We start from the raw sequence: 25,710 nt of genomic DNA, 5'->3' as shown, positions 1-25,710 counted from the left end.
GCAGGAGTTGCGTCGATTTCCAGGTGAGGCCGTGCATCGAAGTTCCGGTCGCACTGCAGGCGTCGCGTCGAGCGGCGTCTTTCCGGATCGGCGTAAGGTGAATTTTTCACAGCGGAGCAAGCTGTGCGTCAAATTTTACGGCGCACAAGGCGTCCAGTTGAAAAAGGGAAGTCTATTTGGTCCTGAGACTTCAGGGAACAGGAAGCTAGCTCTATCCAAGCCCTTGGAGAGCACTTCTGCAGCAAGGCAGCAGGGCAACAGCAAGGTAGCAGTCCTTTGTAGAAAGCAGTAAGGCGAGTCCTTTAGGCAGCCAGGCAGTTCTTCTTGGCAGGATGCAGGTTCTGGTTCAGGTTTCTTCTCCAGCAAATGTCTGAGGTGGTAGGGCAGAGGCCCTGTTTTATACCCAAATGTGCCTTTGAAGTGGGGGAGACTTCAAAGAGTGGCTAAGAAGTGCACCAGGTCCCCTTTCAGTTCAATCCTGTCTGCCAGGGTCCCAGAAGGGGGTGTGGCAGTCCTTTGTGTGAGAGCAGGCCCTCCATCCTCCCAGCCCAGGAAGACCCATTCAAAATGCAGATGTATGCAAGTGAGGCTGAGTACCCTGTGTTTGGGGGGTGTCTGAGTGAATGCACAAGGAGCTGTCAACTAAACCCAGCCAGACGTGGATTGTAAGGCACAGAAAGATTTAAGTGCAAAGAAATGCTCACTTTCTAAAAGTGGCATTTCTAGAATAGTAATATTAAATCCAACTTCACCAGTCAGCAGGATTTTGTATTACCATTCTGGCCATGCTAAATACGACCTTCCTACTCCTTTCAGATCAGCAGCTACCACTTCAATAATGTATGAGGGCAGCCCCAATGTTAGTCTATGAAGGGAGCAGGCCTCACAGTAGTGTAAAAACGAATATAGGAGTTTTACGCTACCAGGACATGTAAACTACACAGATACATGTCCTGCCTTTCACCCACACAGCACCCTGCTCTAGGGGTTAACTAGGGCACACATTAGAGATGACTTATATGTGAAGAAAGGGGAGGTTTAGGCTTGGCAAGTACTTTTAAATACCAAGTCGAGGTGACAGTGAAACTGCACACACAGGCCTTGCAATGGCAGGCCTGAGACAAGGTAAAGGGGCTACTTAAGTGAGTGGCACAACCAGTGCTGCAGGCCCACTAGTAGCATTTAATCGACAGGCCATAGGCACATATAGTGCACATTACTAGGGACTTATAAGTAAATTAAATAGTCCAATCAGGTATGATCCAAGGTTACCATGTTTAAAGGGAGAGAGCATATGCACTTTAGCACTAGTTAGCAGTGGTAAAGTGCGCTGAGTCTAAAAGCCAGCAAAAACAGTGTCCAAAAAGTGGAGGGAGGCAGGCAAAACGTTAGGGGTGACCACCCTAAGGCTGTCAGGTCTAACAGTGACTCATAAAATACACCTCTTTGTTTCTGAAGATGCAGCAGGACTTAATTGAAATATATCTTTGTGGCACCGTAACCCAGCTTTCAAATGTGGGGTATTTGTTTTAAAATCTGTAGAGGCACCAGACTTTGCACATCTACAATGCAGAAGTCTTGCTCAGTACTGGTACTCTCTCTACATGGTTGTAAAGATAGGAATAGTGGCAAGACGCCAGTGTGGCACTAACCTGTGAAAAAAGTTAGAAAACAGCCCTGGAACAGGCACAGTGGCTATGGCACATGCAATCACCCGAGACTTCCCGCATAGATTACAGCATCATCTGACATTCATGAGTATGTCAAAATACAGCGCGATTGGTTAACCCTAGCCCCACAGAAGTTTCTTTTTTAACATGTGAATTACTGGTTATTGCTAATGTTAACACATGAATTGCAGACACGATCTTTGATTGTTTACTTTGGCAGAGATTCCACTACCAGTCCACTAGTGAAGCGGAATCCGCGGTTGGACATCTTACTTTCAAAGCGCCACAGGCATAACACAAATTCCAGTAGGCAAACAGCACGGTAGATAATTCGAAATCCGTTTTGTGATGTATATTACATATATTATTTTCCACTGTCAAAAATTATCAAAATCACCTGTAGAAGCTCAGATCTTTCCAGATGGGATGGATGCCACTGGCCTGTAGCAACTAAAGGCTGAAAGACAGCCTCCTCCTACCCCGTGCTGCCTCACCTGCACACGGCACGGAGACCCCAAGTGACCACGCATCTCTAAGCCAATCCAGACACTGACTCTGCTTTTGCAGCAGTGCCTGGATTGGCTGGGGCAGGCCACCTCACCGCTCATTAGTGAAACTGGGGGCGGCAGCTTTGACTCACCCCTGGCTCAATAATGAGCAGGTGTAAGACTCTCAGAGAGACCTCTAGTGCGCATGTCTGACTGGCCGGAGAAAGGCAGCCGTCCAACCAGACATACGCACTAGGGCCCAGGCTGCCTACTCATGTGAGGAATACATGCTAAAGGTGTCAGTCATCGTTAAGCCCCACCCCCTCGGACTCATGCTGCACTGGCTTCTCCAGGACTCGTCTCAGCTTTGATAATTGCTGCAACTGGCACGCACCTGAAGGACTTTAAGATGTGTAGTAGTTTATTAGGTCTATCGTTTCATTGGGGGGGTTGGGGGGGAGCTAAATTATGAGTGGGGCAACACCCCAGCGCCCTAAGGGACAGACCGCCCCTCTAACTAGCAGTCATTCAGCTGGTGCCCCACCTCCAAATGAAGAAGGAGAACTACAAGCTCAGCAGGGCAAGAACATTGCTGATTTACAGTGGTTCTCTAATGCCAACAAACTCTAAATCACCCACATGTGTACATACTGCACAAGGAAACACCATCAGTGGCCCTGTAGTTTCCCTCTAGGAACATTTGGCGGGGAACAACAATACTGTCAAGAAAGGATCGGACCATGTGAGGATATTTATACAGGGGCCTGTGGAGTTCCTCTGCCCAAATGCTATGCCTTTGCAAATAAAACATACTCCAAACAAGAAGAACCAGACAAAGCCCAAGCTTGCAAAGGAGCAGTTTCCTAAACGAGGATGCACGCCCGAAGGATAACTTTTCTTCGTATTTCATGAAACCAATAACCCGGATCTGTCTTTAACCAACACTTCTCTCTTGTATCTGCACTTCTGTAATTGGGAAGAAGTGTGTAAACGTAGTAGCTTTTCAATCTGTTGGGTGTCACCAAGAAAGTAGATCTCTTGAGAGTGGAGACACAGTGTCTCAAGGGATATTCGCAGGAATGACTAAACGTACTAGAATTTAAAGAACGATGACAATCAGACCAACATCATCACTTAAATCAAAAGCATATTCTGAGGTGACTTTTCAGAGTCCTCTCAGAATATGCTATAGTTAGTGCATGACACTAAAATAGCCGAACATCATTTGCAATGTACAGAACTGTTACAGAAATCTTTTGGTGCTGATGTCTGAAGAGTTTAAAACCAGATTGAAACTGGGCTTCAGGGTCCCCTGCAATGGCAAGCAGTAACTGAATACTGCAAGTCTGTGCAGGCTCGGACAAGGAGAAAAGAAGGAACAAGCTCGAGCAACAGTGGAACCAAACTGTCAAAAACATGCTTTGCAAGAGCCAACTTCTCTTTAAAAGTCTTCTATGTTCAACTTTCTCATCTATCTTAATGTATCTGGAAAGAAAAGTGCTGGAGCTCTAGATTTCTTTATATGCAAACTCCACTGTGAAACCACCGACCTGGCCCTGGAGTTTCTGCATCTGTGTCACTGGGATTAAAAGGCAGGGTTGGGCCATGGGCACACTGCTGTCAACAGTGCAGTACTTGGGACCATCAACCTGATTGTGGATTTTCATTTCCAGTATCTTTGTTAGGGTATGCTTTAGAGGAACAGACTGGTTGAGTTGTTATGATTGTCATCTGTTGGAAAACGTAGATGGAGCACAGAGTGTTTCACTCACTCGTAGCAAGTCGGGGGGGTGCAGGGGCACAGAATGCTTCTGCTTCGAATTGAACAGATCACCTTCAGGATTATAGGGATCTCTGAACGAATTACTGTTCAAATATTGATCTCTAATCTCTATACTGACTATACTTAGGAGAGAATAAATGGTAGGAGAACTTCCCTTAAGTTACAGATCAAACTTTTGATAAATCCAGTGCTCCTCGGAAGTCTGCACGCTGTGCCAGATATATTCTCCAATGTTTTCCCAGGCCTTGCATTTGTACTGGACGTATACTCCCTTACCATTTGGGGATCGTGCCCAAGACCTGAATATAATGTTCATAAATGTGTACTTGGAACACCTTTTCATTACGTCTAGATACATCAATACCACTGTCTTGGGAAAAGAGGGTGAAATATGAATCACTATGTTATCAAATCCACTTACCCCCATGCTGATGCAATGGACTGTAGGGATGTGCATTCTAGCCAGCCCAATGTATACACAAGAACAACTATTTTCACAAGGAGAAAACCTAAACTGGTGACCTACAGATTTAATACAATATAACATGCAAGGTAAATAGAATTATTGCTTAGAATATAAGATTTTCATGCCTCTTTATTCGGTAATAGACCTAATACTGGCATATGCTACCAAGGGGCATCATGTTATTATTACACATTACATATTGGACTCATAATTCACATCTATTTAATATTACAGAATTTAATATGAAACAGTCAATTCATATTAGTTACAGTATAATATTAAGTCACAATTGTCGGTCCGATAAGACATTTATTGCACACACAAATTGTCCAAAATACATAAGTAGCATGTTCAATGCTTAATTTGAGCCAGCACTTAGTTTTTGGGACAGGCGCATATTATTCCTAATAAGAGATTTCCCCAGATCAAGAGAGTGAAAAACACACTAACAAGACAAAAAGAGGAAGAGAAAGACGGCAAAACTGTCACCAAGGGAGAAAGCGCGGACTGACAAGGATGTGATAAAGCGGCGGAGATTAGTACTGAATTAAAAAGGGCAGAGGAAGATACAAGACTATGGAGAAACAATTAATAGCAGCAGCCGAGATTTTTTTAGCACTGCTTTTGGAACTAGCACTGCTACTTTACAAATTAAGCACTGGGTGTAATGCTGTGCACTGTGTTCACAAGAGCACATATACTATTCAATGATTCTTTGCGAAAGTGTATGGGTCTCTAAAATTGACCATATAGTGTTTTTTTAGCTCCATTATTGATTTCTCAGACCCATCCTTACAACATGGGGTCCACAGTCGCTATCAGATACTATCACCACCAAAAAGAGACACCAAGACAAAGTGTTTAATTTATATTAGCGGTTGGGTTACTCCATCACAATGGTGATGGATAGCCCATCTGCCGAACTCTAAATCCTATTATATCCCATTGGTTTTAGATTTCGGCGAACAGGATATTTTTCACCTTTGTGATAAAGGAACCCATCCATCGAAATCTAAATGAGGCCCAAAAGCACTAGTGGACAGCATTGTTCCAACAGTAGCAAGGAGATCTTGACCATTAAGGATTTCACCTCACTCTCAGCTACTGTCATCACCATGGCTGCCTCCCATCAACTGTGCGACAAACTATCCAAGTTCTTTCACACCAAAATTGTAAACATCCACAGCAAATTTGCATACCAACTCATTGCTAACCTAACCTCCACCAACCAAGACAGCTACTTGACTGAACGGACGACCCTCACCAGAAATGACCCAGCAGCAATCATGTGGACCATCCAATCAGGGACCCCAACTGACCCATGCCCCCACCACATCTACAACCTGGGAACATCACAATCAGCACCACCCTGACCCACATCATCAAAACCTCCAACACATCAACCACTTCCCTCGATTAATGGAAACTTGCAGAAATCAGTACCGTCTTCAAGAAACCTACAGTCAACCTGCATCAACTGAGCAACTTCCAACACATCTCCTTGCTTCCCTATCCAGCCAAACTGATTGAGAAGGCCATCAACAAGCTACTCACAACACATCTTAAACTTCATCACCTTCTAGACAACACACAATCAGGATTCAGAAAGAACCACAGCACAGAAACAGCACTCATCGCAGCCGCTGACATTCAAATCATCTAGGACTGAGGAGAAGCAGTGGCCCTCATCCTACTCGACCTCTCTGTGTCCTTCAACACTGTCTCCAATAACGCCCTCATCAGAAGAATCTACAAGATAGGCATGAAAGGATCCACTCTCAAATGGATCTTTTCCTTTCTTACAGGAAGAACCCAATAGGTCAGGCGTCCATACTTCACGTCAGAGACCAAGAAACAGATATGCCGAGTCCAACAGGGATCGTCCCTCAGCCGCACCCTTTTCAACATATACATGGCACCCCTCGCCAACATCATACGATCAAAAGACATCGCTGTCATCTCCTATGCCAATGACACCCAACTCATCCTCTCCCTCCCTGACAGACCAAACAAGTACCTGCAGAACCAACTTCACCAACTGCATTACCATGGTAGCAACATTTATGCGAACCAACTGCCTGCAGCTCAACTCTGACAAGAATGAAGCAGTGGTCTTCGGCAACAAGATATCCCCATGGGACGCCACCAGGTGGCCGTCGGAGCTAGGATCGACACCACAGACGAGGCAAGAAATCTAGGGATCATCCTAGACGACAATTTCAACACAAGGGCTCAAGTCAACGCGGTGTGCACCTTCTGCTTTTAAATCCTAGGCAGGCTGCAAAAAATCTTCAAATGGTTGCCTCAGAACACCAGAGGGACCGTCACTCAAGCATTCACAACCAGCAGGATGGACTACGGCAACACTCTACGCCGGAATCTCCAAAAAACTCCTACAAGGACTCCAGACCATCCAGAACACCGCTCCAAGAAAAATACTTGACCTCCCATGCAGCACCAACATCACACCACACCTCAGGAAGCTTCAATGGTTCTCCATTCACAAGCACAGCTAATTCAAACTTCTCACGCACACATACAAAGTCCAACACAACACAGAACCAGAGTACCTGAACAGCTGCACACACTTTCACCAACCCACCAGACAGCTACACTCTGCCTCACTCTCACCAGCACACATTCCCCACATCTGCAAAATCAAAACTGGAGGTCTCTCATTCTCCTACATCGTACCCAAGACATCGAATGACCTCCCTCAACACATCAGAGCCTCCTCCTCACTTCTTGAGTTTCAGAGGAAACTGAAGACTTGGCTCATCTTATAAGCATCTTGGGGACCACAAAACCACACACCTCCCAATGTGCCTGGATACCCTCTCGGGGGATTAGTGCGCTATACAAATCAATAAAACATAACATAGCCTATTAAAAATACAATTTCTAGAAGGAACTGATTGGAGTGCTGAGATTCAACACAGGATTTGTGTTCAAGTTAAAGAGGGTACAGTAGTGCCTAATTCAATATAGTTCTGTTGTACATTAATCTCCATATTGTTCTGGATGTTTTAAGGGATAATGGTTTATTTAGAAATGTTTTTTGTCGGAACCAAGTATTTTAGTTCTGTTCTTTAGGGAGCTTGCACTTTACCCTCGTTTTTCATTAAATTGATTTGGCTGGTAAAGAAAAATACTATACTTGTTTGCTTCTTGTTTCTTTCTAGCCTTAACATGCTCATGGCTGCAAGGACTGAACTAAAATTCTGCACTCTTTCTTTCTCTTTAGTGCCATGCATCCAATTGATGCCTCACAGACCTGGCACAAAAGAGTGAAGAAGAAGGTGTGTCAATAAAGAGCACTTTGAAGCTGTAACATTACAGCTAAAAAAAGACAACACAAAGCCAATAGTCTTTATTGCAAGTATTTGCCACACAAAAAAGAAAAAAGTGGCAGCACCACTTGTGTGAAATAAAAAATGTAATTATTGTATCATGTATGGATGCTTTGCAGCACTTGGTTGTAATTGGGAATGGTAATTTTGTTTATAAGCACATTACAGGAAAATAGTATTCTAATTAGTGCAAAGAAAAGGTACTGTTGGGTTTGATTTACCGGAACCTGAAGACATAGTGTAAACACACAAGGATGCCTGATAAATAAAAAATACAGAAAGGGAAAAAAATGATGCATTGGTAAATTAAAGAATTGGCCCATCAGCCATTGCCACTTAAGTGCATTTCTTTGTAGGCGAATGTGCATATGTTTAGGCAAAATGGTATCCCTCAGGGTGCAAGCTACTCAATGGCTAAAGTGGGCTAAACACCCGACCTAAAGAGTACACTACCTGTCACCAGCATCATCCATGGCATCAGCAGCAGGAAAAGGCTGTGGGCGCTGAGGCCTTCGTGAAGAATGCTCATGAAATTCTCAGCATTGAGTATCGTGGCATAAAGCAGTCCAGTCCAACCGTAGATCAGGAGGCCGATCAGGTAAGGGTAATTTGCATGTCCCACGCATTGACCCAGCAGCACACAGTGGTGATCTCGCCGCAAAACACAGACATTGCAGTTGTAGCAGTGCTGGCAGCGCGGCGGCACATGAGCCTGGCATGAGTAGCAGTACCTAAAACAGCAACATCAGTCATTTAGGAACAATTCTGGCTGCAACAAAGCTAACATATAAGGAACACAACCAAACACAATATTCAGTGGAACTTGAAGCCTTAGTGCAAGAAACAGGGCTAATAGTGTGATGAAGTGTGTGTGGGGGAGTAGTCCCTAAAAGGGGTGTGGCTCATATAATCAATGGCTTGACAAACACAAACTACATCTCTGTGATTCCCATTCCCATGGTGTAAGAGCTGACTGTTATTTTGGTGCTCTTTGAGTTTTTGTTACTGCATCCAGATATAGAAACCAACTGACAAACGCCCAAAAAACAGCACTATTGACTTTGTCAGTGATTGTTAGCTGCTTATGATAAATGAATAACAACCATGATTTTGTTGCACCTAATTAATATTGAAAATATTTCAATTCTGAAATTGTGAGACTGAATGAAACCTTACAGAGGCCTGTGGAAGCCGTAATTGTTTTCAGAATGTCTCAGTCACCCCAGTTATGTTGACTGTATGTCAGACATGTACACCCTTTTTCTCTCCACATCAAGACAATCTACATATCTTACATCTCATCTCTTTCCACTTCAGCACTCCCTTTCCACTGACTGCACTTTCTCGCATCTCCTTCACTTCACCACCATATGTACAATGCATCCACTCACCTGTAAGCACTGCATTTTCTTTTACTTTGGTCTTCTCGACATTTTGACAACTGTGTACCTCTTTCACACACATTTATACAGAATCACAATTGCAGCTACAAAAGGCGACATTTTCTCTGCATAGAGGCCAAAGATTGGATGGCCATGTATTCTGAACACCTGTTTGACCCACTGACAGGCAATGTACGAAATTGGCACTGCCATCAGCCTCAATTCCACAGCTATCAATTGCGACTCATTATATACAGTAGATAGCGACTCAGTTCAAAGAATGCACTATACTTGAGCAATATGTTACAGAAAAAAAATACAGAACCAAAATACCCTGGTGTAGCTAACACTCTTAGGGAAGGAAAGATTAAGGAACACATCTTAAATATAAACAAGAACTTATTCGCTGGCATCAATTACCTTATATTCCTTGTTCAGAAATCAATCAGTGTTTTAGTCAGTAAAATTAAGGAACCAAATATAGGGCCCTATAAGGAACCCGTTTCAATATCTGTTATTAATTACTACCAAGTATGACACCCAAACCCGGTCCATTTAAATCCCTGGTGAGAATCATTTGCTCCCTCTGAGGAAATGATGCATGGGAGGAACGCATCTGGTCTTTAGACAAGGTTTCTCAAAGCTAGAATTAATTTGTATTTACATGGCTAAAATTCCCTTTTAAATCTCCTCGAAGGAAAAAAGGCTTCTTCTCAATGGGGTGTACAAAAAGAATACAGATACTACACCTCGATGCAGCTATAAATATAGTAAAAGAATAAAAGACATCTGTAACTTTTGAGAAGTACTACCTAAAGCGAAGGGGCAGGGAGGAGGGAGGAGAGAAAGAGGGAAACTTCATCATGCACATATTTTTTTTTAAATAACTCATCTGACTGCAGTATCTAAATTTAAAAAAACTAAAGGGGAAAAAGCTTGGTCGAAAAGAATCGAACAGTGAGCTTCAGATGGTTAAGACTTAAAATATGACATCCCAAGAAGGAGTCGGATCTCCCAGACGTCACAAACACACACACTGCCAATAACATAGCTCCTCGTGTTCAGGATGTTGTTCAGGTAAATACATACAGCTCCATACTGACAATGGCAACCCAGGATGAACTTACCCAGAGGGCCAGATGTGAAAATACTTATGGCTCACCTAGCTGCTAAGAAGGAGCCCTCTTGTACAACCATTCTCAATAAGCCACTAATAGCCCGGCCAAGCTGCCCAGTGCTGGGGTGTATTTTCAGGGGGCCCAGCCAGAAGCAGAATCTGTGTCCCGCCAGGTCTATCCACCAATTGACTTCAACGAAGGAGCTGGTTGAGGGTTATGGGGCTGCGGAAGCGGGACATACAGAAGCTGGGTTGGGGTGGATAGATCCCAATAGAAACCGTGATGCAGAGGATCATTTGGTGGGGGGGCTACCTACCCAACGCTTCCGGCTGTGAGTGGAGTGGCAGAGCCCCATCACACTGGGAACAAATGCACAGGTGGGTTGTTCTTTCTGGTTTGGCAAAGACGCAGGGCCTTGGGGATACCTTACCCTTGAGACGCCCATTGCCAAAGTCGCGAGAGGCCTCAAGTACTGAACAGACTCAGCGTTCGGTAGTGGGGGGACAGCCTCTGCTGCTGACAGCATCACTATGGGAAAAGTTAAGCAACAAAGCATCCAGTCTTCACAAGAATGTATCAACAAATTCACAGAAGCCCTTTGCAGGATCAAAGAGATTCAATCTTTAAAGCCATCCAAAACTTCAGATCGTCCCTGGAGGGCAAAATAATTGATTTCAGAGTGGACCCATCGTTGCTGCATAAAGAGCTCAACAACATGACCAAGAGGGTCACTAAGGCAGAGGTGCAGCTTTCAGAAACTTATGACTGCGGGAGACTCCCACGTCAAGATGGTCCCCGATTTTGAGTTAAAGCTCCTGCGTGGCCGTTTTGCAACAGACTATATATGCCGATTTAATAGGGCATTTTTCGTCCTCTACACCTATTTTTCTTACACCCCATTTCTTACATCCATGACAGCTTCAAAACCCAGACCCCCGTCAACCAACGAAACCACAGACTCACCGCCCCCAGCCACATCAGCCTCCTGCTCTCCTGGGCCCACGTCAACGATGACAACACCATCAAAATTATGAACACCATCCACTCCGGCTCACCATCCGACCCCTGCCCTCACCACATCTTCAACAAAGAGAGCTCCGTCATCGCACCACAACTTCGGAAGATCATGAACAGTTCCATTGAGACCGCCACCTTCCCGGAGAGCTGGAAACACGCTAATATCAACGCCCTCCTAAAGAAACCCACGGCTGACCCAAAGGACCTCAAGAAACTTCCGGTCCATCTCCCTGCTCCCCTTCCCGGCAAAAGTAATTGAGAAAATTGTCAACAAACAACTGACCCGCTTCGTCAAGGAGAACAACACTCTGGACCCGCCCCAATCCAGATTCCGCAGCAACCACAGCACCAAAACTGCCCTCATCGCCGCCACCGACGATATCAGGACCATACTTGACAATGATGACATTGCGGCCCTCATCCTTCTGGACCTCTCGGCTGCTTTCGTCACCGTCTGGCACCACACCCTACACACACGCCTCAATGACGCAGGGATTCGCGACAGAGCACTGGACTGGATCACCTCCTTCCTCACCGGCAGAACCCAGAGAATTCGCCTCCCTCCATTCCGCTCTGAAGCCACCAAGATAATCTGCGGCGAACCCCAGGGATCGTCCCTCAGCCCGACCCTCTTCAACATTTACATGGCTCAGCTCGCAAACATCGTCCGATCTCACAACCCCAACATCGTCTCATACGCCGATGACACCCAGCTGATCCTCTCCCTCACCAATGACCCCGCCACTGCCAAAACCAACCTCCATGAAGGAATGAAGGCCATCGCCGAATGGATGAAGAACAGCTGCCTCAAACTGAAGTCTGACAAACCTGAGGTCCTCATCCTCGGCTCCACCCCCTCTGCCTGGGACGACTCCTGGTGGCCTGCCACATTGGGAACCGCACTGACACCCACCGACCACGCACGCAACCTGGGATTCATCCTGGACTCATCACTATCAATGACCCAGCAAGTCAACGGCGTCTCTTCCTCCTGGTTCAACACCCTCTGCATGCTTCGGAAGATCTACAAATGGATCCCCACCGGAACCAGAAGGACGGTCACCTAAGCCCTCGTAAGAATCAGACTGGACAATGGCAACGCCCTCTACACAGGAACCACGGCCAAGCTCCAGAAAAGAATACAACGCATACAGAACACCTCTGCATGCCTCATCCTGGGAATCCCCCGCCACAGCCACAACACAGCCCATCTGAGAGGCCTGCACTGGCTCCCAGTCAACAAGAGAATCACGTTCAAACTCCTCACCCACACTCACAAGGCACTGCACAACACTGGACCAGAATACCTCAACAGAAGGCTCTCCTTCTACACCCCGACCCAACAGCTTCACTGACCTTGCCCTCGCCACTGTCCGATGCATCCATAGAACGACCGCTGGTGGCAGATCATTCTCCCACCTCGCCGCCAAGACGTGGAACACTCTTCCTATCCACCTGTGACCGACCCAGGACCTACTAACCTTCAGGAGACACCTCAAGACTTGACTGTTCGAGCAGTAGCAGCCCCTCCCCCCCCCAGCGCCTTGAGACCCTCACGGGTGAGTAGTGCGCTTTACAATGCTTTGATTGATTGATGTGGTGAGGAGCTTGCTGGTTTCTTTTTGTGGCTGTGTCTTCTGCCAGTGTCCTCTGGCAATTGCCAGAACTGGCACCGAGGCTCCTCTCTCCTTTATTCTCAGAGTTCCTGTCAGGAAGGCAGGGTTATCTTCGGGAGAGGGCGCGGTTTCAGCTTTGAATCCTCCTAGAGTCTGTTCTAGCTGCTGCACCTGGAACTTTTCACGTTAGCTACTTTTGTTTGACTTATTTACTTACAATTATATTTTCCTGGTATTATGGTAATTTGATAACATGGAAGGCAAAGCTTCAACTTCATCAGCTCATAAGCGTAAACAAAGAGTCTTCACCACCTAATAAGCCAAAAACTGTAGATTACTCAGAACCCTCATGCTCTACTATTTTGGAGGAACTGCAAAGCTGTTAGGTCTGACACTGGCAATACAGCTATGGAAATCAAAAATATTTGTAAAGATACAGCAGGTCTTTCAGTGATGGTTTCAGATAACTAAATTAAAATAAATGACAATACAGCAAAAATTGGAAAGCCATTGTGACTTTCCACAAAAATTCAGAGATCACCAAATTCCTGGGCACCTTCGATATTGTAATGCTGCAGGAAACATGGGCACTTACAAATCTTCCTTTAATTAGTAACAAAGAGTACAACATTCCGGTGGTTAAACAAAACATGTTTGGAAGAGCAAAAGGAGGGCTGTCAATTTATATCAATACCAAGCTAGAGGCAAAATCATCTGGAGAGCAGACGGGCAATCAGCTCTTTTTATGGGTCCGCTTGGACAATTGGGCAAAAAACATACAGGACCCTCTAATCCTGATCAATGTGTATATTAACCCTAAAAAGAAAACGTTGGAAGCTGATATCTTGCTAAAACACCTGCTTCATATAGTAAACACACACAACTGGGCCTATTGGTTAGTGTCAGGAGATTTTAACCCTAATTTATTTCATGAACCAAGCGAGGACAACTAGCGGTTCCATTGCCCATTCACAAATTACCTCTTAGGAGAAAGCAGGAGAAAGTGGGCTTAAGGTTAATTAAGAGCTGTGAGCTATTAGGGCTCTTTGTACTAAATGGGCGGCTCCCATCTGATATACCCCAGGCCAGGACAAGAGCCACAGAAAGGGCTGTCTCACAGTTGGACTACACCTTGATAAAATCCCCTCTGTTCATACAGAAAGCGATCACAATCCGCAAATAATCACGATTTGGAGCCAGGTGCCCATTCCAGAAGAAGCAAAGCTCCTTAATAGGAAGTTATGTTCTGGAAATCTAAAACGGTTAAAATGGAGTTCTTCTAAGATCACAGCCCAAGCTGAGGATGCTGTAGGGAATTTGGAAAAGATGGCCAATGACCCATTAAGGGAAGTTGCCATATGGGAGTCATTCACTGAAAGCCTTGTAAAGCAATCCTCTGTGAGGGGGAGGGCAAGGGGGGGCACCCGTGGGGCAAAGAAAGGCCATACTCATGCCACAGACAATACGAAGGAGGAAAGCGGAAATAAGAAGGCTCCTGAGACTGTCACAGACACATCCGACTGATGAACTAATGTTAGAAACGCTACGGCAAGAAAGGAAACTGCTAAAGAAGGCCATATTGCTTTTTAGATGAACAAAGCAGGAAACATTATGGGCAAAACTTCACTATCCATCAACACAGGCAAACTTGAGCCGGTTCTGGAGCCTGATCAATAACATTGAGAAAGGTCCCCGAGCTGCAAACAATGCAAATGTGATGGAGGAGGCATGGGTGGGTTATTTGAGAACCTACTTTAAAGAAACATTTGTGATAGACACCAACATCTCCCCATGGGAGGTAACCGAGGATAACAGGGAACAGGAGGAGCCCATCGCATTCAGTCCTTTGGAAATAGCTAAGATAATTGAAAAATCACGCCGAGACTGTGCGCCTGGCTCCAATGGCCTTCCTCAGGCCCTATTTAAAGTGCAGGCATCAAAATGGGAGACCTTTTTTGCCATAATGTTCAATTATATTTTAACAACAGGTTGTTCTCCAGCTAGTTGGAAGCGCTCGATAATCCCCCCTATTTATAAGGGAGGGAAGGCCTCCCTACCTTCCAACTACCGCCTGATTGCCCTTTTAGACGTAGACCTGAAATATTTCTCAATAGGCATCCTGCAGTATTTAGAACGGTGGGCCATGGATAAGGGGAGGCTCCCGATTAACCAAACAGGTTTTACAAAAAAACAGGGTAAGCTGACAAACCTTATGGCTTTAAGCCTGGCAAAGAATAGGGCAAGGGCCACAGGGCCACCCCTTAAAATGTGCTTTGTGGATTTTAAGGCTGCATTTGATTGCGTCCCCAGAGACAAAGTATGGTCAAAATTACAGCAGTGGGGGCTCCAGATGAATTTATTAAATGCTATCATCATGCTCTACTCTGACATTTGGGTTAAAATCAAACTGGGCGACGGCTCGTTTTTATCTAGGCCCATCAAAACCACTGTTGGCCTGAAACAGGGTTGTGTATTAGCACCGCTTCTCTTTAATCTGTATATATCAGACCTATCCCCAGCATTGGATGAGCAGTTGGCTCATCCACCAAGTTTAGGGGGTTGTCAAGTGTCTAACCTACTCCACGCAGACGACCTGCTATTGCTTAGCAACACCAGAGTAGGCTTACAGAAACTCCTGAATTGCCTAGGAGGTTATGCGCTAGCCAACAACTTAGAAATTAACTATGGGAAGTCTAAAATAATCCCCTTTAACCTCAAACTGACCTCACGCCGTAAGTGGCTGTTAAATGGGCAGTACATCGAGGAGGTCACGGTATATACATATTTAGGGGTCAGGTTTGACTCCAGGGGCACATTCTCAGTGCACAAAAAAGCTATAAGAGAGAAGGTACAAGCTCTGAACCGGGCTTTTGGTACTCTGGCAAAATCCACTCTTCGGCGGCCCCTAAAACCAATGACCATAATCATGCGAGCAAAAATACTGCCAACCCTTGCATATGAAACGGAAATTATGAGGGCGGTGGAGGTAGCCATACTGGATAGGTTATTAGTGAAACCTAGATCGGCATCCCCGAGCCCAGGTCAGACTAGAGTTTTCCCTAACAAAGCAATCATTGGCAAGGTTAGCAGCTTTTGTTAATTGCTACTATAAACTCTATTCCGCGCCCGTGGGGACTTTAGCAAGCCTAGTCTGGCACGAAATCACCCTTGCGAGGGGTAATAATAACTTTAAGGACCACTGGGAAAAAAGTATAGCCCGGCTCACATTGGGTGATTTGTGGAACATCATATTACCAGCACTAGCGTTCAGAAAAGGAGCCAACAAATCGGCTAAGATCTTAAGCCGACTGGAAGATATGGAGGCGCTATCGAAACATTCGCAATTCATATGTGCGGGATAAGGAACCTCGTATCCTATCCGCTAAATTAGCACACACAAAACAGGCTGGCCCTTCTATGGATGAGGTTGGGAGATCTACCAACTCTGGATTTCCTTCAGAAATGGAAAAGAGAGGCAGGATGGCAAACACAGGTTTGCAGACTGTGGAATCAGCCCAGGGAGACCATAATCCATGTGGTTTGCATCTGCCCAGTTTTGGGACGCCAGAGAAGGTCCCTGTAAATCCAGCTTAGCAAAAGACAATTGTCCAGTCCCGAAATACTAGAGCTCACCCAGTGGATACCAGCTATCGTGATGTAGGGGCTCGGCCCACCCTGAAAGCATCCTCTGGACAATAGGCCGCCCGGTGCAGTGTTAGTTCAGCTCATTTCGTCTGCCTGCCCAAAAATATAGGTTTTTGGGGCCCAATTGCACTTGGGCACCCCTGCAAGAGGGGCTCACTCCAGTTCCATTTTTTTTTGTCTATATTTTACTGTATACATGTTTTAGGTAATTCTTTGGATGTATTTGATGTATCCTTTTGATGCATTTTTTTTTATATGTTTTTTTTTATTAACTAATAAAATAATTTTCTACCTAAAAATTCCTCCTATGAATACAAGATTGATAGATTTAGAGAATCGAAATACGCAATATATAACTTGCTAATTTTTAATATGCCTGAAAACATAGAGAGAAATGACTGTAGACGCTACCTTGAGAATCTACTACCTTGTCTCTAAAACCTAAAATTTCCAGAAATATTTGAGACTGATAAAGCATGTAGAATCCCATCTCATCATATTGGCCATGCCAAACCAAGACAAGTAATATTTAAAGTTCTGCATCACCAATATCTTGTCCTAATTCAAAAAGAGAAATTCCCTCTCTCCTGGTTCATGGTAATAAAATCGTCATTCATCAAGATTTTGCTAAAGAGACATTGCCACCTGTACAGACTTTACAGCTTTAAGACCATGGCTGAAAACCTCCAGCTTCAAATACAGGCTTTTTGACCCTTCCACCATGCACATTTGGGAAATTGACACCTCCAAATCATTTCATCATCCGGACAATCTTCAAGCACTGCTAGATAACCATTTCCCTCTTTCAATTGATTCACAAGGCCCATCAAACTGACATTGCTTCGACTGTGCTGAAGTTTATACCTAATAATTTTTATTAACCCGCTTAACACATATGACTTTCTGATTGTTATGTGCCTTTCTCCCTTGGCTATTCTTCTCAATGCACGTGTGTGTGTCACCTTTTTAATTTATGTTCTCGGTTGTCTTTTGTGTACAGTTTTATCTGTGTTTCTTCTTTTGCATTCTTATCTGTCCACGTGTTACTTCAGTGGTCTCCACTGCATCTTACTCCACATCTCTTTTCATACAGTGCTCTGTCTATCTTTCTTATTTCATTTCTTGACCTATGGATAATGCTCATAAAATAAAATTATTTCTTTGAATGTTAAGGGGTTATGTCATCCTGTTAAACGTTAAATAAATCTAGATTACTTATTCAAACGAAAAGCAGACATCTGTTTATGGAAAGAAACACATATTAATGACAAAATCTAGGCATACATGCAAAAGAAATGGGTTGTTCAGATAACTTCCTCCCCGGCATTAGATAAGAAAAAAGGTGTGGCAATTTTATTTTCTAAAAAGCTTCATACAAATTGTGGATAAATGCCCTGATTCAGAAGGCAGATTATCATTGGTTAAAATCAAGCTTTGTAATACTATATCTTAATAAGTCTGGCTACAATAGTGGATTGTAGGGGAGCAGTCTCATGATGTTTAGTATAGCAGCACTCAAGATGACAAACCCCTTCTGATGGTAAAGGCGGTTTTAATATAGAAGCCTGAGAAGTGTCACTTTTAGGAAGTGGATATTGCTAGGGTCTGAAGTGGTTCTGGTGTCTTATAAATCAGGCTTCATTTTACAGGTCATGGGGGTAGAATACACACTGCCAGAGGAACCTGTTGTGCCCAGGAGGATAACTGTTCGAGGAGGGGATCACCTTCCTGCTTAGAGACTGCCCTGAGTCTTATTGCTTGCTGCTGTGTAGCATCCCGAAGGGTAATCCTCCAAGGACAGGTTGGATTGGCCCCGGTTCTCTGAAGAGGTCTCCTGATCAAAGACTTCCTATGAGGGACTTACATCGACAACCGGTAAGATTTGGAGAGCGGTGCCGTCTGCTGTGTCTACATTGTATGCTGACCTTCACCTGGCAGCAGTGGCATTAGCGTAGCCAATGGTACTGTATCTAGGGTCCGGAATTGCTTGATGTGGACCTTGCCAAGGACTGCCTGCACTTCATGTGAGTGGCCCGTCATCAAAGAGACCACTGCACACTGAAATATCTTGTTGGTGTGAACAGGATCACCCAGTGCAGGACCCTGCAGGGCCCGCTATAGTCAAGTGTGTTGCATTTCTCTCGTGTGAGCTCAGCTGCATGCTCATTGTGTGTGGTGCCCTGTTCATTTGTTGCAGCCTTAGGCGGTAGGTGTGCAACCTGCGGTGTGCTGTACTTGGCCTTGTATGGCATGGATGAACTTGTGTCAAAGTGTATGACCGGTGAGTCTGGTGTGACTACAAGTCATTATGTACTAGACAGTGTGCTTCATCCCAGACAGGTATGGAAACCCAGTTCTGAAAGTGACCGGATGGTCTAGTGCGACTCAATTCATTGTGTGCTAGATGCTGTGCCTCCCAGAGGGGTGCAGGATTTACTTCATTTGTGGCAGAGACCAAGAGTGTCTGGTATGGTTCAAGTCATCAAGCACCAGACTGGTGCCTCTGTTCCAGGAGGTACCATCTTAGGAATTGGCTTGTGAATTAACATACAGCGAGGGCGACTCACATAAGTGGACTGGTGACATTTTGCCTCCTTTTTGTGGAGGTACAGCACTGAGCACTTTTCACATGGGATCGTAATCGTCTGGGGTCACTTGAGTCTTCATGCCCAAGACGCTATATCTTCTGGTACCGGAGGTGCAGGCCTAGTAAGTTGTTGTGTGCAAATGGAAGTGTCGAGAGCGACTCACGTCAACAAGTTCCTATGGAGCCCCTCCGTCCCAGAGGTGCTGAAACTGGTAACTATGTGGTAACATTGAACTGTCTGGCTGGTCTGGGCGCCTCCACGTCTAACCCAGTGACCCTTCACCTGGGTTTTGCAGACCTCTGAGTGAACCTCCTGAGGTGAACCCGAATGTCTTCTCAATTGTTTACTGGCTGTTGTCTTTCCTTTCCCACACCTTGACCCTGGAATCACGAGACTTGTGACTTAGCTACGAGCGGCCCAGTAACCAGAAAAAGGCTGATGCAATCTTTGGTTTGTGGAGGGGCGGGATAGCCAAAGCTAGTTGTTTCTGAGGGGTGGTTTAGGACCCAGGATGCTTGAAATCACAGTGGCATCCAATATCTGGATATCAGGGCACCGCATTCGGGAGACGGGAGTGTATGCATACAAATGAGTATGTGTGCATGCCAACTGATACCCGTGGCACTGCACGGCAGTGCAGATTGGATGTGCGGGAGTGAGTGCGGGTGAATGCGACTGCAGTAACATGGTGCTGGTGGTCAAGTTTATCCTGTCAAGGGGGCCCCTACAGTTGGCATTATACCTACTAGTGCAGCCTTGGCCACAGTGCTACGCAAAAGTGTTGTAAAACCTTGCATGTACATTTTGCTGTTAACGTTGGGAACCAGAGTGCACCCTGAATTTATGTTACACTTGTTGAGGGAAATTCTAGTGTGGATCTTGTGCTGAAAATATTTGGCACATTATGTGGGTGCGGGAAGGGAATGTACTGTTTCCCTCATGTGTACATACAGTAGTAGAGTTTAACACAGTTTGGCCTGATATCGTGATTGCCATTGCAAACTTGCTCATAGACCCAGAGTTACATTATAACCATACAAAGTTGACAAGGTGTATGTCGAACATAATCTTTTTGAACGTACACTGAGTGAGAAGTCTCCTATGTGCCGTGCATAGTGATTGTGGTGGGGAAGTGCTGTGTCTTTGCTTTACACATTGCCTCTGTGATAAGCCTGACTGCTATATGCCAAGCTACCCAAGGCTGAGCACAGGTTCTTCAGGAAGTGTAATCACCGACCCTTTCCAGCAGTGGTGCGTTCTGCCTGGCCAGGGTCTTGCCTCAGCCAACCAGAGTGTGCCACTTCCAACACTATACTACATTTAATTGATATCTACAGACCAACAGCTGACAACCGTAATTTTTAGAATCACATTTCTTCTGAAATTATCCAACTCAAAAATGTTACACTTATTGTTGGCGGAGATTTTAATTTGACAAGTAACCCTCTTTTAGACAGACTCTCATTTGCTAAATGCATTCCTCCGAAAGCTTTTTACTCACTTAGAACTTTGTTTAAAATCTGTAAATGTTTTGACATCTGGATATTACATTTTCCCAGTCATAAAGACTTTAGTTTTTGCTCCACCTTAATAATTTTCACTCATGCTTAGATTATTTATAATCATCCAGAGATTTGGTAAAATCTATCACTCAACCTTCTTTTGGAAACATTGAGGTTTCTGACCATGCAACCATTTCACTATGTTTGCAAGTTAATAACTTCTCAGTTTCCCATTCTCGATGGAGCATGAATGTTGATACTGTTCTTCAGGGTGTTAATAAAAACACAATATTAGAGGCTATGCACGATTAGTTTTCTTTCAACCCTGATAGTATAACCTATATCATAATGGGAAACTTTTAAAGCATTTTTATGAGGAGTGATAATATCTATAATGGCTCATGAAAATAAGATATTGAATGCAAAACTATTAGATTTAGAGAAACAAGTTGCTGAATTTGAAAGGCCATTTATTTTATCTAACAATATTACATTGAAAGGTATGTTTCAAAAACTTAGATATCAATGTAATTCAATATTAAGTAAAAGAGCTGAAATTCAGTTTTGAAACCATAAAGCAAAATTCACCTTTAATTCTGAACGATCTGGGAAACTTTTAGCCAGCTATCTTTGCATCAAAAAAACTAAATTCATGCTATTATTAGGGATAATTTTACAATTGCTCTATCTACTCCTGAGACTGTTGATAAATTCCTTGCATTTTATTCATCCTTACACAACAAGCCAAATCTCCTTGGACCTAAAATTATGGGTGACTTTTTAAACTCTGCTAACCTCCCAAAACTTTCCCAGTCTGATAAATCCAAATTCGATAATCCTATATCTAAAGAGGACATTTTAGCCACTGTTCATTCACTCAAACTTCAAAAGTCCCCTTTACCAGGTGGCATCCCTGCAGAATATTTTAAATGTTTAGGTACTTACCTTAATCCTCATTTATATCACTCATTTACTAACTTCAATCAGTCAGGCATAGGTGAAGGTCCCTTTAAAAGAGCCTTAATAATAGCATTTTCTAAGGCAGATAAAGACCGGACTAAAGCATCCAATTATCACCCTTTCTTCCTCATAAATCAAGATTGTAAAATGTTTCCAAACATTTTAGCTACTAGATTATCTAACATCTAATGATTACTCATACATAGAGATCAAATTGATTTTATGAAAAACAGATTCTAGGTCAATAACACATGACTTCTATTTCATGTAACATATAATATTCCAGCTTTACTTCACCCGCTGACCTTCTCGCTTTAGATCCTGAAGAAACCTTTGATAAATTTCATTGGCAATTTTTATTTAAGCGCTAGCCTCATTTAATTTTGGGAATAATATTATTAAAATGGTTTCAACATTATACAGTTCCCCTTCGGCGCAACTATTCATTAATGGTCAGTTTTCTAACATTTTTTTTCTTCATATAGGAACCCAACAAGGTTGCCCATTATCAACTATTTTTTGGTTAGCAATTGAATCTTTACTTTGTCATATCTGAAATTCCAATGATATCACATGAACAGACATTGCAAACATTGCACTTAAAACATCGGCTTAGGCAGATCGTGTTCTGCTATACCTTAGCAACCAGCCTACCTCTATACCGGCAGTTTTAAATATCATACATGAATACTCTATGGTTTCTGGTTACACTTCAAACATTAATAAAACTGAATTATTTCCCCTGAATGTTCATTGCACACCTACAATATAAGACATTACTGATATTCTATTTTTGGCAAAAAGAGAAATTACAATATTTAGGAATACAATGTTCAGACTCTGTAAAGCATTCCATTACATTAAATTGTGACATTTTAATTACTAAAGTCACAGATATAAATTTGACATTGGTCTCCATTACACTTGGAGGGAAAACTTGAAGCACTCAAATTGGTACTTGCTCCTATTATTTTTTACACTTTATCTATGATCTCATTACAATTACCTCTCTCATTCTACAAAAAAACTGGATAGAATTATTTACAAGTTTCTTTGGAAGCACCAACCACCACGTATTTTCTACACTAAGTTTAAACTTTCCAAACTTAATGGGGAATTGAGCTTATTAGATTTTTTCAACTACCATAAAGCATTCATTTTAAAACAAGGTCCTTTTCGGTTTTCTTGCATTGATCCTAGGCATTCTCCCAAATATCATTTGATAGAACAAAATTTAGTTTCGCCATTCCCTCTTCCAACATTATCTATGACAAATTCAAATTAAAATCTTAAGTCATCTTCCATTATAGCCTCTTATCTTCCATTATAGCCTCTTCTAAATTAATTATTACTGATTCTGACGCTTCATTATCTTCACATATTGAGATTCTACCAAATTATCCTTATGGCATAACCCTAAAATAAAGTTCAACAATAGCATAAAAATTTGGAAATTATAAATAAATGCTGGTATTTTGTACCTTAATGACTTCTATGATAAAGGAGTTTTGTTATCATTCTCTGAATTGCAAACTACATTTATGTTACCTGATGCAGAACCGATAGGTATGATATTTTATATAATATTTTACTTAATTATTTTCCAAATATGTTACCGCAGACTACTACCCCTGATTCAGAAATCTGTATTAAGGCTTTCTCTGCTTCCCCACATACTGTCCCAAATTTTTACAAACAACTAAACTGTATCAGTGCCACCAACTAGAATTTTATAACCACACATTGGAATACAGAAATCTCTACTGAGTTTTCCTTAAATGATTGGAGACGAATATGAGTAACCAATTTATCTGGATGGTTTCCTGAATCATTATCACAAACAAATGCTTTTATTTTACTTAATTGCTTATGGAGTCCGTGTAAATAATATAAGGCTAAACTTGTTGATTCGCCGCTTTGTTTGCACTGTAAACAAAATAAGGGATCTTTAAAGCATGTTTTATTTGAATGTATATGTAGGAAACTGGGTTCTGGTTGCAGTAGTTCCCCTGGTTTTTGCCTGGTTTTGATGCAACTTTGACTGAAGTGCACTGGGTTTCTGCTAATCGGGTCCCCAGTGCCAGTGTTTTTTCCCAAAAAACATCCCCAAGTGGCCAGGCCTTTAGCACCTCCGTAAGTCCCCCATGAGTGGTACCTCTGGTACCTATAGCATAGTTACTAAAGGGGGCCCCTAAGAGCTGCAGCATAACTTGTGCCACTCAAAGGAAACCAGCACCAAACTTATACAAACTGCCACTGCAGGCTGGGCGACAAGATGCTTTTAAAAATGAAAACACAACAACATAACACACAGTTATGTGCCATGTTTCCTAAAACTGCATGTAATTTTAGGCAGGATGCATTATATTGCATGTTTTAACATATCTGAAAGAGCAGATATAACCCTGATATGTCTTTGTTGATTCTTAGACATAGTAAGTGATCAGGGAAACCATGTGCTGGACACTGGTCAATAAGTGTTCCCCAGCTACATGATGGTTTCATTGAAACTAGGGATGTTTGGTATCAAACATCTCAAATTAGTAAACTCTCTCTCACCCCAGTGATGGATTTATTAATATATGCACCTAGAGAGCACTTCAGAGGTGCCCCTTGAAAACCTCCGAATTGCTGGTGTGCTGACTGACAAGTTTTAGCCAGCCTTCCACCTTGAGATAGGTTTCTGACCCCCAAGGGTGACAGTTTGTGCTAGGGCAGTCAGGAACAAAGCTTACTCTGGCAGGGTTGATAGCTCAGCCCTACCAACAGGACCACCGCTCTTGGTATGCAGATCTGGCATCCCTCAGAAGGGAAATGCTGACCTGACCCCCCCACCCCATGGGCATATTTGGTGCATGAACAGGTGGGAAAATTAGTAGTCCGAGAGGTGTGCCCTTCCTTAGGTCAATCAATTCCACCCCTGAGGTGAGCCGCCAGATGTGGACACAAAATTTAGAAATCTGCCATTTTGGTGATGGCAGAACTAGGAACTGTAGGACAGGGTTATGCCCACTTTTCACAGGAAGTGGCCATATAGGGGGCATAGTAATTACAGGGGTAAGCAGCCCATTGGCTACTACCCTACTCTCCGCTAACAACCCTAAATTCAGTATTTAAGGTATCTCCTGGCACCAGAAAATCAGATCCTGCTGACCTGGAAGAAGTAGGTGGACCCTGAAAAGTTGCAAAAACAAGAACAGAAGACCAGCAGATGACTTGGCCCAAACCCCGCTGGCCTGCCTCCTGTCCTCGACAATTGCCCCAAAGATCACTTGTCCTGTAACTACCTGTGCCTCCAAAAGCCTGGGAGGACTGTCAGCCTGCAACCAAGACCCAGGAGCTTCTGTGGAGCAGCGGAGTAGCTACCCTGCAACATGCAGGCACCCCAGAAGTACAAAGACTCTGGACCACCAAAACGAGACACCGGAAAGCACCGGTGCCAGAGTGGTCCCCTGACTCTCCAGAGACAAAATTCACCTTGGGTTTGCCAACTGTTTACTTCCCAACGCCACCTGCAACCTGTATCAGCAGCCCCCCTTCCTGCTACAAGTATCTGCTGCACCCGAAGTGGACCAACAGTGTCCATTTGTGCCCAAGTATCTCAAGGGTCGAGCCCCCATGTGGGTTCTCCTGCTTGCAGCCTCTTTCTGACCAGACTGTTCTCCATTGAGGTAACTGTGATACCTAAAGCCGCAACACACCTCTGCACCCGGATGTCCCAGTGGCTCCCGAAGTGACCTGTTGGTGCTCTTTTGAACCTTGCCACATACTTATGTGGACTCCAGAAGAACAGTCCTGTAAGTTGTTGGTAAGTGCCCAAATGTAATTTATATTCCCATAAGATGGCATTGGGGCACCCGATACTGAAAAGCACCTCTGCACCCGGATGCCCCAGTGCCACCTGAAGTGACCTGTTGGTGCTGCCTTGCACCTTGCCCTATAGTTAGCTTTCTTCCAGAAGACTGGTTCTATAAGTCACTGTAAAGTACCTGTATGCAGTATATGCCTTTCCTTCATAGGATAACATAATTGCTTTAGAAATAGCAGTGTTGATTTTTCAAACCTGTAAAAATTCATAACTTGAAACCTACTTACCTGATCATGATGATCTTGATGCCTAAAATT

The 25,710-nt window shown here is 43.7% G+C and overlaps 1 protein-coding gene across 2 annotated transcripts in view; it reads right to left on the bottom strand.

Annotated features, from left to right (window-relative positions):
- ZDHHC24 (zinc finger DHHC-type containing 24) overlaps positions 1–25,710 on the bottom strand; it is a 183,819-nt gene that overhangs the window by 71,976 nt on the left and 86,133 nt on the right. For both annotated transcript variants that reach the window (XM_069207842.1, XM_069207840.1), the window contains one exon: positions 8,211–8,488. In XM_069207842.1, the coding sequence (XP_069063943.1) occupies positions 8,211–8,488 (278 nt within the window). The remainder of the gene's footprint in view (positions 1–8,210; positions 8,489–25,710) is intronic.

The sequence above is a fragment of the Pleurodeles waltl genome, chromosome 9 (assembly GCF_031143425.1).
Source record: "Pleurodeles waltl isolate 20211129_DDA chromosome 9, aPleWal1.hap1.20221129, whole genome shotgun sequence".
NCBI classification, from domain to species: Eukaryota; Metazoa; Chordata; class Amphibia; order Caudata; family Salamandridae; genus Pleurodeles; species Pleurodeles waltl.
This window is presented reverse-complemented; position numbering and strand designations above follow the sequence as displayed.